This window comes from Protobothrops mucrosquamatus, unplaced genomic scaffold, assembly GCF_001527695.2.
Source record: "Protobothrops mucrosquamatus isolate PMUCROS unplaced genomic scaffold, P.Mucros_1.0 scaffold562, whole genome shotgun sequence".
NCBI lineage: Eukaryota > Metazoa > Chordata > Lepidosauria > Squamata > Viperidae > Protobothrops > Protobothrops mucrosquamatus.
In genome coordinates, this window is record NW_015386865.1 from 302,183 (window position 1) to 316,539 (window position 14,357).

Sequence of the window (14,357 nt, forward strand, 5' to 3'; positions counted from 1 at the left end):
CGAGACAAGATCAGATAGTAGTAGAGGCTCTGCGAGACCGACTCTTCCAACAAGTTGAAAAATTAGGATTGGATCTGCCAGCGTTGAACATGCAGCGTGGCCGAGATCACGGTCTAGCAGGTAACAAGAGTAGAGTGTTGCCATTTTGTAGCAAAAAGCAGAGGTTGTGGATCGCTGCCAAATAGCCAAGAATAATGTGAAAAATTACAGCTCAGCCTTAAAGATGTTTTGAGATTGCAACATAGAATGATACTAGGGAGAACACCATTTTTCAGACGAGCAGAACTCTTGACCACCATTCTTGTTCTATAGGTTATAATTCCTGGAGACAATTCTGTGGCCTCTCACAACCTCGCAATGAAAATGATCTGGCCCGGGTCCTCCAGAATTCTCAGCTGGCCAAGAAGTTCATTCGGCATTACGGGACGCCCAGGAACATCGACCTCTGGATTGGGGGAGTGGCTGAGCCCCTCATCCGGAATGGCAGAGTTGGGCCTCTGCTGGCATGTATCTTTCGGAAACAGTTCCAAAACCTTCGTGATGGGGACAGGTGAGCAAATAAAACCTGTCATTTTATTGTGGCCCCTTGATCTTCTACAGTATATAGCAAATGGGCCTAAAGTTGTTTCACTACAATAAAGAAAAACAGAAAGTTGTGCTGCTACTCAAGGACAGAAGACATGCTTTGAATGAATAAGGTTCAGTTCTCAGCTTTCCCAAATACTTTATTAACCTGGAAGGAAAATGGACCCTAAAAAAAAAACTATATTCCTAAAAAACACAGGCAAAAATCTCTGTTTTGTTCAGTTTCCCATATTAACCTAGGGTTACCAACTCTAGCTGAAACCATCTCTGGAATTTGCTCCACCTTGTAACCATCACCCCCAAATAAATAATTACTGATTAAAATTGATGTAAACATTAAAAAAGAGAAATAGAGTCATAGAATCAGAGGGCTGGAAGGGACCTTGGAGTCTTCTACTTCAGCCCCCTATTCAAGGTAGAGCCTTATCCCACCCCAGTCAAATGGCTGTCTAGTCTATTTTTTTGAAAGTCTCCAGTGATGGAAAACCCACAACCCCAGGAGGCAAGCTAAATAATAGGGAAGGGGAATAATTAGCTTTAGAAATAAAGGGTAGGAAAAAATGAGGAGGAGAGAGGAATAAGGTGAATGAAAAGGATCAGAAAAGAAACAAAAAACAGCAGGGAATCTATTGAAATATTTCAGAAAGAGTAAAATCAGGAGTCTCCTCAGGATTGGTTTAAAAAAAAAATCGAAATGGTGACCTTAATGGTGCAATCAAAACTCCAGCCTATTTTATATATATCAGACATTAAAAATGGTTTGAAGTTTCAATCATACAATAATAATAATAATAACAACAACAACAATAATAATAAAGTTGGAAGGGATCTTGGAGGTCATCTAGTCCAACCCCCTGCTCAGGCAGGAAACCCTATACCATTTCAGACAAATGGCTTCCCAATCTCTTATTAAAGACTTCCAGTGTTGGAGCATTCACAGCTTCTGGAGGCTGGTTGTTCCACTGATTAATTGTTCTAACTATCAGAAAGTTTCTTCTTAGTCCTAGGTTGCTTCTCTCCTTGATTAATTTCCATCCGTTGCTTCTTGTCCTGCCTTCAGGCGCTTTGGAGAGTAGTTTGACTCCCTCTTCTTTGTGGCAGCCCCTGTGATATTGGAACACTGCTATCATGTCCCCCCTCGTCCTTCTCTTCATTAAACTAGACATACCCAATTCCAGCAACCGTTCCTTGTAAGTTTTAGCCTCCAGTCCCCTAATCATCATTGTGGCTGCCATCTTGACTCTTTGACCATACCTTGTGGACAATAATATTCACCAGGCAAAAAATCCTCCTAGGGACTAATAACTTTTAGAGGTGTTCATGGTTTTGTTCACAAGATGCATCTACACTTGTTTACATTTCTTGTTTATTCCTTTGTTTTCATAAGACTCTGTTGAATAATTACCACAGCTAGTAATTATTTGAGGGAAAAATCTTATTTTCCTTTTTAAGTAAATAAAATATATTTTAAATGTTGGGAAGCCCCTGCTTCTTGGGTTCTACTCTATTATAGGGCAAAGTGAGCCAATGATTTGATTCAGCTTCTAAATGTCTTACATGTTAAAAATAAAATAGCAGTGAAACTGGGAAATTTTTAGTGAAATATTTGAAAATTTGGGAAGACATTGCTGATTATAATCTGCTGTACATATAGTGACAATATTTTCTTGGGAAAAAATAAAGATCAAACCTGAAAAAGGGGCAAATCTGAATAAGTTTCTGAAAATTTTTAATTGTTTAATTTTAATTGTTTATGTTCATAAATTTTCTTTACCAAGGAAAATTCAAAAGCAAAGTCAATTTTTTTTACAAAAATACATATTCTAATAAAAATATCTAAAATCAAATGTTATACAGATAGTCCTCAACTTACAACAGTTTATTTAGTAAACGTTCAAAGTTATAATGTCATTGAAAAAGTGGCATGATCATTTTTCATGCTTACATCCATCGTAGCATCCCTGTGGTCATGTAATCAAAATTCAGCTACTAGACAACTGATTCATATTTATGACAGGATTGATCCTGTCCCAGGATCGTGTGATCAGCTTTTGCTACTTTCTCACAAGCAAAATCAATGGGGAAGTCAGATTCACTTAACAACTGTGTTATTAATTTAACAAGTGCAGTGATTCACTTAACAACTGTGGCAAGAAAGGTCGTAAAATGGGGCAGAATTCACTTAACAAATGTGTCACTTAGCAACAGAAATTTTGGGGTCAATTGTAGTCGTAAGCTGGGGACTACCTGTATAAATTAATTTTTAAAAGCAATCTTTAAATTGCCTTTAAGGACAAGTGGATTTTTGAAAAATAAATTTAAAGGACAGCTTTCTGAAATAAAGAATGTTCTTTGCAATAACATGCACTTTAATGGCTTCAGCAATGGACAGAAAAAAATCAAGGAGAAAACCAACATAGAACTTAGGAGAGATTTCCTGACAGAACAATAAATCAGTGGAATGACTTGCCTCCAGAAGCACTGGACATTTTTAAAGAAGAGATTGGACAACCATTTGTCTGAAATGGTATAGGGTTTCTTGCCTGAGCAGGGGGTTGGACGAGAAGACCTCCAAGGTCCTTTCCAACTCATTCTGTTATTCTGTTCTGCTTCATTCCAGCAAGAAATTCTCTGTAAATGTGGGAGGCTGCTCTTCAATGTGAGAATTTTCCTGTTTTTTTCCAGGTTCTGGTGGGAGAACCGTGGAGTGTTCACCTCAGCCCAGCGACAGGCTCTTGCTGCAGCGTCATTGCCACGCATCATCTGTGACAATACCTACATCCGCGAGGTACCTCGGTTCGTTTTCCGAGCCAATCAGTATCCACGTAATTTTGTCAACTGCAATGCCATCCCAAGGCTCAGCCTCTTTCCATGGAAAAAGACTCCTGAATAGATCAGTGAAGGTAAGTGTTATATCTTTGGTTCTTTAGGCATTGAATGAGGCAGAGTGTTGAAACAGCAAACAAGTTTATTAACTCGGAACAGAAGCAGCCCTAAAGGCTGCTGCACAGCTATTTATACAGTTAGCCTCTAGGTGGCAACCAATAGGTTTAAAGTAACAGTTTCCCGCCCCAAACCTCATTATCAGCTTGGAGACAGCCAGTCTGGCTTTCAGTAACAGCAACTGTTAAACAATACAGCAATGTAGGTCAGACATTAAGCAAGTGATTTAAAACAGTTGTGGCCAATACATTACACCCCTTCCCCCTAGATGGCTCAAACTCTCAATTGCTGGACATAGTCCTGCAGATATTTAGGCGACCTTCTTGACTGTTCTGAACGTCTAAGGGTTGCAGAGGTCTCCCAGTCTACCCGCTCGCCTGCCCGACTGGGTAGACCAGGACTCTGAGGTCCAGTGAAGTCAGGTTGACTCAGGTCCCTTTGGCTGGCCAGTCCCGGTTGGCCCAAACCAAAGTCCAATCATGCAGCAAAGTCTGCAAGGCTGTCCCTCAGCACAGTTTGCCGGTCCTGTTTAGCGGATACTGTCTGTCTGTCCAGGGGAAGCTCTCCTACGGCCTTTTCCCTGACTCCTTGAGTAAGAGTTCTGCTGGAGTGTGCAAGCTCCTCTGTTGGGCCGCTCTCGCACGGCCCTTGTGTGCAGCCCTCTTGAGAGGCCTGAGCCAACAACTGGTTTGCTAGCCTCCGACGCAGCTGGTCAATGTGCCGGCAAATGACTCGCCCATCTTCCAGGACCACCTCATAAGAGAGTGGTCCCGACACCTTAACAGCCACGGCTGCCACCCACAAAGCATCTTGCCCGTAATTCCGGGTCCAAACCTGGTCACCCACTTGCAAATTCCGAGGTACCTTTGGCTAAGCAGAGTCTGAGGCAACCTTGTCTGGGTGCAGCCTGTCCAGCTTGGTGATCAAACGTCGGCCCCATCTGAGTTTGGCAGGGCTTCTGCCCGTGGCAGCACAGGGAGTTGTGCATTGGCAGAGTAGAAAATCTGCCAGTCTGTGGTGCCAATCCCCTGTGACAATCCATTTTAGTGATTCCTTAGTTGTGCGGACCATACATTCTGCTTGGCCGTTTGAGGCTGGGTGAAAGGGAGCCAATGTGGCATGCCATATTAGATTTGCCCTGAGGAAAGACTGGAATTCAGAAGTGGTAAACTGAGCCCCATTGTCTTAGACTAACACATCTGGAAGTCCATGTGTTGCAAAGATTCTGTGCAGTTCCTGAAGGGTTCTGGCAGTAGTCATAGTAGGGACTGGTGCGACCTCTAACCATTTAGAATGGCTATCCACCACTATTAGAAACAGCTGTCCCTGAAAGGGCCCGGCAAAATCGATGTGGATTCTTGACCACGGTGTGTGTGTGTCCTCCCATCGGTGGACAGGGGCTTGCGGCATCTCCGGTCTGGGTTGCTGGCACGTGTAGCAACCATGTATTTGGGCCTCAATGGCTTTATCTAGCCCTGGCCACCAAAGGTAGCTCCTCACAAGTGCCTTCATCCGGACTATTCCCGGATGACCCTCGTGCAGAGACTCTAGGACCCTGGGCCTTAAAGAGCTCGGGACTATGACCCTACTTCCCCAAAGGATGCACCCCTTATGAGCTGAAAGCTCATCTTTTCTCATGAAGAAACTCTGAAATTCTGGCCCTGGACATTTGTCCAGCCATCCTGTGTGTACCCAGTTTAGCACACAACTCAGCATTTTGTCAGCTGCTGTCTCAGCAGCTATGTCCCCAGCGTGAAGAGGAGATTCCAGCAAATCCTGGATAGCCAGGATGCATGCAGACGGAGCTGGAGCTGGCTCTACATGTGGCAGGGGCAACCTGCTCAGGTCGTCTGCATGGCCCATTTCCTTGCCCAGTTTGTGAATCATCCTGTAGTTGTAGGCTGACAGGAAGATAGACCCCCTCAGCACTCAAGGAGACAGAATCTGAGGTGTCTGTTTGTTTGTGGTGAAGAACCCTAGGAGTGGCTTGTGGTCTGTGAAGACCGTGAACTGGCGGCCATACAAGTAGTCATGGAACTTTTTAACTCCGCCACAATGGCCAGAGCCTCCTTGTCAATTTGCACGTAGTTGCACTCTGCAGATGATAGGGTCCTGGAGTAATACATGATGGGCTTCTGCCTCCCATCAGCCATTAAGTGGCTTAACACAGCCCCAACCCCATATGGGGATGCATCACATGCAATGCAGACAGGCAGCTACTCATTGAAATGAGTGAGAACTGAGTTTAACAACAGCAGTGATTTGACTGCTTGGAAGCTACTCTCGTGGACACTGGTCCACTGCCACTGAGCTTGTCTATCCAACAGCCTGTGTAACAGCTCTGCCACTGTGGCCTTGTTTGGGAGGAAGGCATGGTAAAAATTCAAAAGGCTTAGGAAAGCCTGAAGCTCTCCCTTTGACTTCGGCCTTGGGGCCTGCTGGATTGCTTTTAATTTGGATTCCGCCGGATGAATGCCTTTGGCATCGATGTGGAAACCAAGGAACTTGGTTGACTCTACCCCAATCTTGCACTTTTCTTTTTTTAGTTTAAGTCCCGCGTCGCGGAACCACTGAAGGACGGCCTTAAGCCATTCAGCCAGAATCTCAACCGATTCCCCAGCAATGAGGACATCATCGAAGTAGGGGCAAACCCCTGGAATTCCCTTGAGCGTGCGCTCCATCACTCCCTGGAACAGCCCTGGGGCTACACTCACCCTGAACTATAGGCGCTTAACCTTAAAAGCCCCCCTATGGGTGACAATGGTCTGGGCTACTGCTGTGGCCTCATCCACGGGCAGTTGTTGATAGGCCTGTGCCAAATCTAATTTGGCGAACACACGGCCTCCTTGCAATGATGCCAAAATATGGCTGACAACTGGCACAGGGTACGCGTGCTGTTGAAGTGCTCTGTTGAGGGTGCACTATAGTCAGCAAACTAGAACTGAAAACATCCGCGAACTCTTGGCAGACTGCAGACAGATCTGCCGCTTGTGTTCGGTGAATGCCAGTTACTTGAATGCCCAATGCATCAAACCAATCGAGCCCTATGAGGCTCATGCACTGGCCTTCCATCTCTACGACATTTAGTAGCCCCTTGAACCCCTTGAATTCCACCAGAAGTGTGGCTTCGCCTTTGACCACCACTCGGGAGTTTTGGAAGTCTGTGAGTAGTAGATTAGATGGCTGGAGCTTGGCCCACCTGTTGCTACGATGGCATAGGTGCCTGAATGTTTCTTGTGAAATGATGGACATGGCTGAGCCCGTGTCCAGTTCCATCTTGTATGGAACTGCTTGAAGCTTGACCTGTAGTCTAAGCTTCTGCTTTAGGGGGCAATGGGCACCAGTGTGGAATACGCTCCTTTGGCTGGAGCAGAACCCTACTCGGTGTTGACCCGGGGCCCAAGTACCTCTCCTGAATGCGTCTTCTTTCAGGCGGTCCCTCTGATGACCTCAGCAGAGGGCAGAAATGTGGCCTGGTTTGCCATAGGCCTGGCACATAGCTTTTTTTCAAGTCTGCCTAGGTGACTGACTCGAGCCCCAAACCTCATTATCAGCTTGGAGACAGCCAGTCTGGCTTTCAGTAACAACAACTGTTAAACAATATAGCAATGTAGGTCAGACATTAAGCAAGTGATATAAAACAGTTGTGGCCAATACATTACAGTAAGATGCATTTGGTTTCTGATGCAACTATGTAATCTTTAAATTTGCATTCATGAGTTTTCCTTGGGATGTCACTTAACCTTAGAAGGCTGTTGCCATGTTGAAGTTATAAAACAATATTCCCCAGAAAAGAATGCAAAGATGTATGCTTGCATGTGTATGTTTGTGTGAATCGGTGGCTGTTATAGAGGATATGTGCCATCTTTTCTGAGCCCTCTCCTCCCCACCATAACTATTCCCAGTGTTTCATCCTCTGTTCCCTCTCTCAATATTTTTCAACCTCAGCTATGTATGGATTTCAGCTCAAAGAATTCCCCAGCCAGCAAGTTTCCTAGCTAGTGAATTTTGGGAGTTGAAGTCTGTAACACTGTAAAGTCTGCAACACTGTAAAGTGTCAATGCTGCTAATATTGGATGTTTTTGCATTGACAACAAATGGAAATGTAGCCATCTTTTACTTTTGCTTTTAGAGTTAGATGATGCTGGGAGGGGGAATGTGAGCGAGAGTCCAGCTAGACATAACAACACTAGACCTAGTGTGAGAAACAAGGTTATTGTAACCAGAGCTGATAAGAAATTGGCATGCTGGAGAACGGGAGAGGAAGCCCACACTTCACGCTAATTGGGGAATGTGATTTATGACTGTTAATTGGAGGAGGGAATTGTGGTTTGATACTATGTGCTCAGGGGAGAGAAATTTAATGTTTGCCTTCGACTATACCAGTGCCGATGCTATGCTACTCAAAATAAAGATTCTTTAAGGTAAACAATGCCTCAAAGTTCTTTGAAGAGTTTCATCTGTTGGAACCATGACATTAAGCCAAAAACTCCAACTTTTTCCTAACTATCTTGGGGTCCCGAGCCCCAGTTGCTGTCCCTAGAAAAGAGGGGTAAGTTGACAAAGATTCAGGGAAGACCTCAGCATGGAGAAATAGAGAACGCCTGAAACCAGCACCCCGGCAGCGGCTGCTACCCCAGAGGGTAGCACACCAGTGGGGAAGGAACTTTTTCAGGCCTCCCAACTGGGGGCAAAGCCCAAACTGTGAGGACAGCTGATCTGGTCATCAGAATGGGCCCAATCCAGCAGAGACTCCAGACACCTTGAGACAGCCTTGCCCCCATCAAGTGCTTCAAAGGCAGATGAGGTGAGGCTGCCAAGAGGGGATTCTCGCATGTTGCATTCCCCAGACCAGTGGAGAACCATGAAATCATCTGCCACTGAGGACTCGGGTGAGTGGAAATACCTGTCTGCAGCCCATAGTCAGTCAGTGGAGAAGTTGGTGGAGAGACTTGAGGAGCTAGAGATGAAGAGTGGAGAAAAATCTTCCTGCTCCCCCTACATGATCAGGTGCGCTCTCACTTGAATCATTTTGCCTACTTCTATCCGAACCCAGCCGCTATAGTCAATGTGCTCGTGTCCAGCTTAGAAGAAGAAGCATCCAAGTGGCTGAAGAATCTATATACTGAGCAAGCACCTGAGTTAGAGGACCCCCACCTCTTCCTCCTAGGGCTGAGAGCAAGGTTCGAGGACTCATCCTTTGCTCTCAAAGTGGAGGAGCAAGTCCACAAAATAAAACAAGCTTGCAGGCCTGCCCTAGAATACATACGAGAGTTTCGCAAGATAGCCGGCAGAATAGAGAGGTGACCCGAGCAATCCCTAGTCCAACATTTCAAGGAGGGACTAGACCACCTCTCCCAGGCTTGTATCTATCAAGCAGTCCCAAATCAGCTGCAAGAGTAGTACCAGGCAGCAGTAAGACTAGATGTTCAGCTCGCCCGCTATCAGGAACCACCCCCAGAAGAAGCCGAGTCAAGGCCAAATCAACCCAAATGACAGCCACCCCCCCAAAAGCCTCCAACCACTGCAGCTACAGAGAATCCCAGAACACCTGCTGGGCCACCAATCAAGTGTTTCAGATGTGGACAACAGGGACATCGAGCAGCGAATTGCCCAATCCCTTATCCCCAGCAGCAGAATAGACTGGGACCACCAGCAAAGAAACCAGTCCAGCAGCCAACGAAAGAGAAATCCAACTGGATCATGCAGGAACCAGTGGCTCAAGTCACATCCCCCTCACAGGAGAGTGCTGAGATCCAAGCCGGACCTGCCGCTGCTCTACCCTCCTATGACTGTGAAGACGAAGGAGAGAACGACCCAATGGTGAGTTGACACGTCCCACCTGTTTCGCTACCTGCCAAAATCATAATCCCTAAAATGGGGGCACAGGTAGATTTAAAAGTACTAGTCGACTCCAGATGCTCCCGGTGTGTCATCAACTTGTCACTTGCCCTGAAAATGGATATACAAGCAAAGCTGCTCTCCAAACCCGTGAGGTTTGAGCAAGCCGATAGTTCCCTAATGGGTGGAACTTTAGTCACGCAATTGACCAAACCCCTATGCTTAGAGATAGGTGAGCACTGGGAGTTCATTCAGTTCCTGGTGGCTCCAAAAATGACTGAGGCTGTGATCCTAGGGCTAGCTTGGTTGGACAAATGGAAGCCATTTATCTGGTGGGAAAAGAGGTTGAGAACTGTAAGATTACCCATAGAACCCAAGCCCTCCCTTAACTCAATGGACGTCACAGGAAATTTTAGCCCACCCAACGAGCTAGTGCACGTGGCTGCCTTATCGCAACCATGCAAGCAGCTCATCCCCAGCAAATACTGGGACCTAGCGGGGGCATTTAGTGAGAAAGAATGCGACACCCTGCTTCCCCACAGACCCAATGATTGCTCCATTGAACTGTTACCGGGAGCCAAACTCCCATGACTGAGGATGTATGCTATGTCCCCCCTTGAAATGGAGGATATGCAGTGATATGTGGACAAAAACCTAGCGAGGGGATTCATCGAACGGGCCAAGTCTGCTGTTTAAAGAAAAAAAAGATGGCTTGCTTCATCTCTGCATGGATTATAAGGGTCTGAATGCAGTGAGTATGGGAAATAAATACCCCCTCCCCCTCCTGAAGGACTTACTAACCCACCTGGCCAAGGGAAGTTTCTTCACTAAGTTAGACCTGAGAGAGGCATATTACCGGGAGAGGATAAAGGAGGGAGATGAGTGGAAGAGTCATGCCGTTTGGACTACAGGGGCCCCCAGCTGTCTTCATGCAACTAATTAATCAGGTTCTACATGACCATTTATACAAAGGGGTTCTGGTATATCTTGATGACATCCTGATATACAGCACAAATATGACTGACCACGTAAAATTAGTAAGAAAAGTGTTAAAGAAACTGTTAAATACCAAACTTTATGTCAAACTATCAAAGTGTGAGTTTCACCAGACCCAATTAGATTATCTTGGCTACAGAAATTCCAGCGTGGGCATTGAAATAGACCCGACCAAAGTGAAAGCCGTAATTGAATGGCAGCCTCCAAAGACTCGCAAACAGCTCCAGAGCTTCCTAGGATTCACCAACTTTTAGCGACAATTCATCCCCTCCTTTGCTGACATTGCCCTACTCCTCACAGAACTACTAAAAACGGGCAAAGGGGGAGGAAAGCCGCAATTGGGTCAACCACCAGCATGGACTATGAACTGTCAGACCGCTTTTGAAAACTAAAAAAGACTATTTGCTGTTGAACCGGTTCTAAAGCATCCCTGCCCAGGGCAGCCCTTTGTAATTCAAGCCGATGCCAGCGACGTGGCTGTCGGAGCTGTATTACTACAAAAGAACCAGAGTGGTACCTTACAATCTTGCGTCTACACCTCAAAAAAATTCACTGAGTGTGAGATGAGGTGGGCTGTATGGGAAAAGGAGGCTTTTGCAATCTGCTGGGCTCTATTAAACTGGAGACACTATCTAGAGGGGAGCAAGGTACCTTTTGAGGTATAGACTGATCACAAAAATCTAGAAGCACTGAAAACTCCCCACAAATTGTCCCCGAAACAAGTGCGATGGGCACAGTACTTTAACCATTTTAACTTCACTTTAAAGTACATACCGGGGGAAAAAAACCTCTTAGCTAATGCTCTATGCAGACTGCCCCAGTACAAAACCCAGTGTGAAGAGGTTAATGAGGCAATTATCTCCAATCCACAACCAGCCTCTCAACTCACGCCATGCAGAGTCTCACCTTCAAGAGCCTCTAACCCTGATGACCCTGGGGCAAAGAAAATAAAACAAGAGCTTGTCATCGACTAATGGTTCAAAGACAATCAAACATCCCTAACATGCAGGGATGGTTTGGCTTACAAGGGGGGAAAGTTATATTTGCCAGAGACCCTCCACCTTAACGGTCTCCGACATGCCATGACATGAAACAGGCTGGACACTTTGGATATTTAAAAACACTACACCTCATCCGCTGGCAATTCTGGTGGCCGGGTTTGAAACGGGATGTGGAAACCTATGTTAGGAGTTGTGCTGTATGTGCCACCATGAAAAGAATTCCACGGAAAACCCCTGGGTTGTTGCAACTGGTGGCAGACCCTTCCCAACCATGGGAAGAAATTGCTATGGATTTTATAGTACATATACCTGAAAGTAAAGGAAATACAGCCATCTGGACTGTGATAGATCTGTTTTCAAAGCAGGCTCATTTCATCACCTGCAAAGGGCTTCCGTCTGCCCAATGACTGACCAAAATGTTTTTGAAACACATCTACCAGCTGCATGGTAAGTGAATAATCTTGGTGTTACGGTTCTGGCTAATGAAACACTTCAAAGAACTTCCAGGCATTGATTTTCCTAAAACATTTATTGTTACAAAATGTCAGCACAGGCACAACGAAGTTGATGCTAAGGTCTGAAATTCATTTCCTCTGAGCAGTTAAATTGTCAGCATGTTCCCTCCCTAAATTAGCTGTCATATATCACGTTATCCAATTAATGTGAAGGTCAAAGGTTTTCTTCCTATTTCTTTCCCAGGCTTTCCCCCCCCACTCTCTTCTGCTCTGCATTAACCCTAAAAATACCAGACAGTTCTGCATATTGTCAAAGCAAGAATATACAGTATTTGCAGTGTTGACACTTGGACAGGGGGGCGCAGTTCACAGCTAAGTTTTGGAGAAGTTTCCTTAAACTAATTGGTTCATCTCAAGGTCTATCATCTGCTTTTCATCTGGCTACTAATGGGGGGCTGAATCCACTAACTCGATGGTGGAGCAATATCTCAGATGCTACGTCAGCTACCAACAAACAAACTGGACTGACCTCCTCCCTTTTGCAGAGGTGGCTTACAATAACTCTGTTCACAGCAGCACTGGCTTCACACCTTTTAAAGTGACCACAGGAAAAGAGTTCAACCCGATACCCGAATACCCGCAGGTGCCCTCCACTTCCCAGACACTTGATAAATGGGTGAAGGGTTGGGAAGAAGTTTGGAAAACCATAAAGACTGCTTTAAAAAATGCTTCTGAGACATATAAAAAGCAGGCAGATAAAAAAGGGCTCCTCAAAGAACATTTCAAATTGGGGAAAAGGTTTATCTGTCAACTAAGTATTTACAGCTCAAGTTACCCAGTAAGAAGTTAGGACCGAAGTTCTTGGGACCTTTCCCCATAGTAAAGATCATTAACCCAGTCACAGTGGAATTAAAACTCCCTAAGCTCTTAGGAAAAATTCACCCTGTTTTCCATTGCAGCCTATTGAAACCTTATTGGGTTCCACTTTAAGACCTCCCCTTAAGAAGGCACCCAGACCCCTTGTGATGGCAGGACAGACTCACTATGAAGTAAAGCGTATTCTTGATTCTAGAATTTTTAAAGGGAAATTGCAGTATTTAGTACAATGGAAAGATATTCGTTGTCTGAAGCCACTTCGGTGAAGTCTAGCGATGTGAAAGCTGATAGACTCATTACTAGGTTTTATAAGAAACACCCTAACAAACCAAGAGGCAATCCCTAACCTGTGCTTTTGTTTATATTACAGGATTTATCCTTTTTGTAAGAGGGGCCGGATGTCAACGCTGCTAACATCGGATGTTTTTGCATTGAAAACAAATGGAAATGTAGCCATCTTTTACCTTTTGCTTTTAGAATTAGATGATGCTGGGAGGGGGAATGTGAGTGAGAGTCCAGCTAGACATAACAACGCTGGACCCAGTGTGAGAAACAAGGTTATTGTAACCAGAGCTGATAAGAAATTGGCGGGCTGGAGAACAGGAGAGGAATCCCGCGCTTCATGCTAATTGGGGAATGTGATTTATGACTGTTAATTGGAGGAGATAATTGTCCTTTGATACTATATGCTCAGGGGAGAGGAATTTAGTTTTTGGCTTCGATTATGGACTGCCGATGCTATGCTACTCAAAATAAAGATTCTTTAAGGTAAACAATGCCTCGAAGTTCTTTGAAGAGTTTTATCTGTTGGAACCATGACATAAAGTTGCTGATCTTAATAGTCAGCCATCAACACCCCAATCAACATCTAAAAAGCGATATACAACAGGCACCGTATAAATACCACACAGACAATAGCCGAAAGCGCAGAGAGAAGTTCCTAGAAGATGGACTCCATCACGAATCCAAACACTCAGAAAAGTAGACCTCTGAACTGACTCAGAGTGGATCTTGCATTTATCTGAACTCTTAAATAACATTTTTATGGATCATCTTTTCCCCTAATGCTGATCTTAATCAGCCTCTGCCTGCATTTTTGCAATCACTATGAGCTGCTGAACAAAGGAAGATAGTTTGCTGCATCTCCAGTTAGGTCATTATGGGGAGTATTTGGGAAAAGCCAATTTTGCTAGAGGCTGCTTTCTAATATGTTGTTGAGGTCAGCACCAAGGACAGGTTCAGTGCCCTGCTCCTAAACCAGCCTGAACTTCATCACTGGGATTCTGTATAGCCCTCTTTATTTTCCCTCACTTAGAGAGCCTCTTCTCCAGATAGATTATTCAGTTTATCCTATTAAAGCACCCTTGTCATTTTGCTTTGCAAGCAGCAATTCAGTCTTACCAGAATAGCTTTCAACATTTTGTTCAAAGGAGAGAGAATTTTATTTATTTATTTTATTTATTTTATTTAATTTAATTTATATGCCGCCCTTCTCCCGACAGGGACTCAGGGCGGCGCACAACATATTTAAAACCAGAACATATATACAATCCCCCCTTAAAACCGAATTAAACCGAATTTTAATGTTGCGTCTTCCGAATATTTAAAACCCAATGTAAAATCCACCCTAGGTCAGGTCCGCTTGCTGGAAGAGCCATGT

At 44.8% G+C, this 14,357-nt stretch overlaps 1 protein-coding gene across 1 annotated transcript in view; it reads left to right on the plus strand.

Moving 5' to 3' along the window:
• The window catches only part of LOC107288569 (myeloperoxidase), a 39,271-nt gene extending 26,157 nt beyond the window's left edge, over window positions 1-13,114 (plus strand). The window contains 4 exon segments of the mRNA XM_029284390.1: window positions 5-120; window positions 313-550; window positions 3,271-3,488; window positions 13,068-13,114. Coding sequence (XP_029140223.1) covers window positions 5-120; window positions 313-550; window positions 3,271-3,478 — 562 coding nt within the window. The 3' untranslated portion in view covers window positions 3,479-3,488; window positions 13,068-13,114.
• Window positions 13,115-14,357: the final 1,243 nt, after the last annotated feature.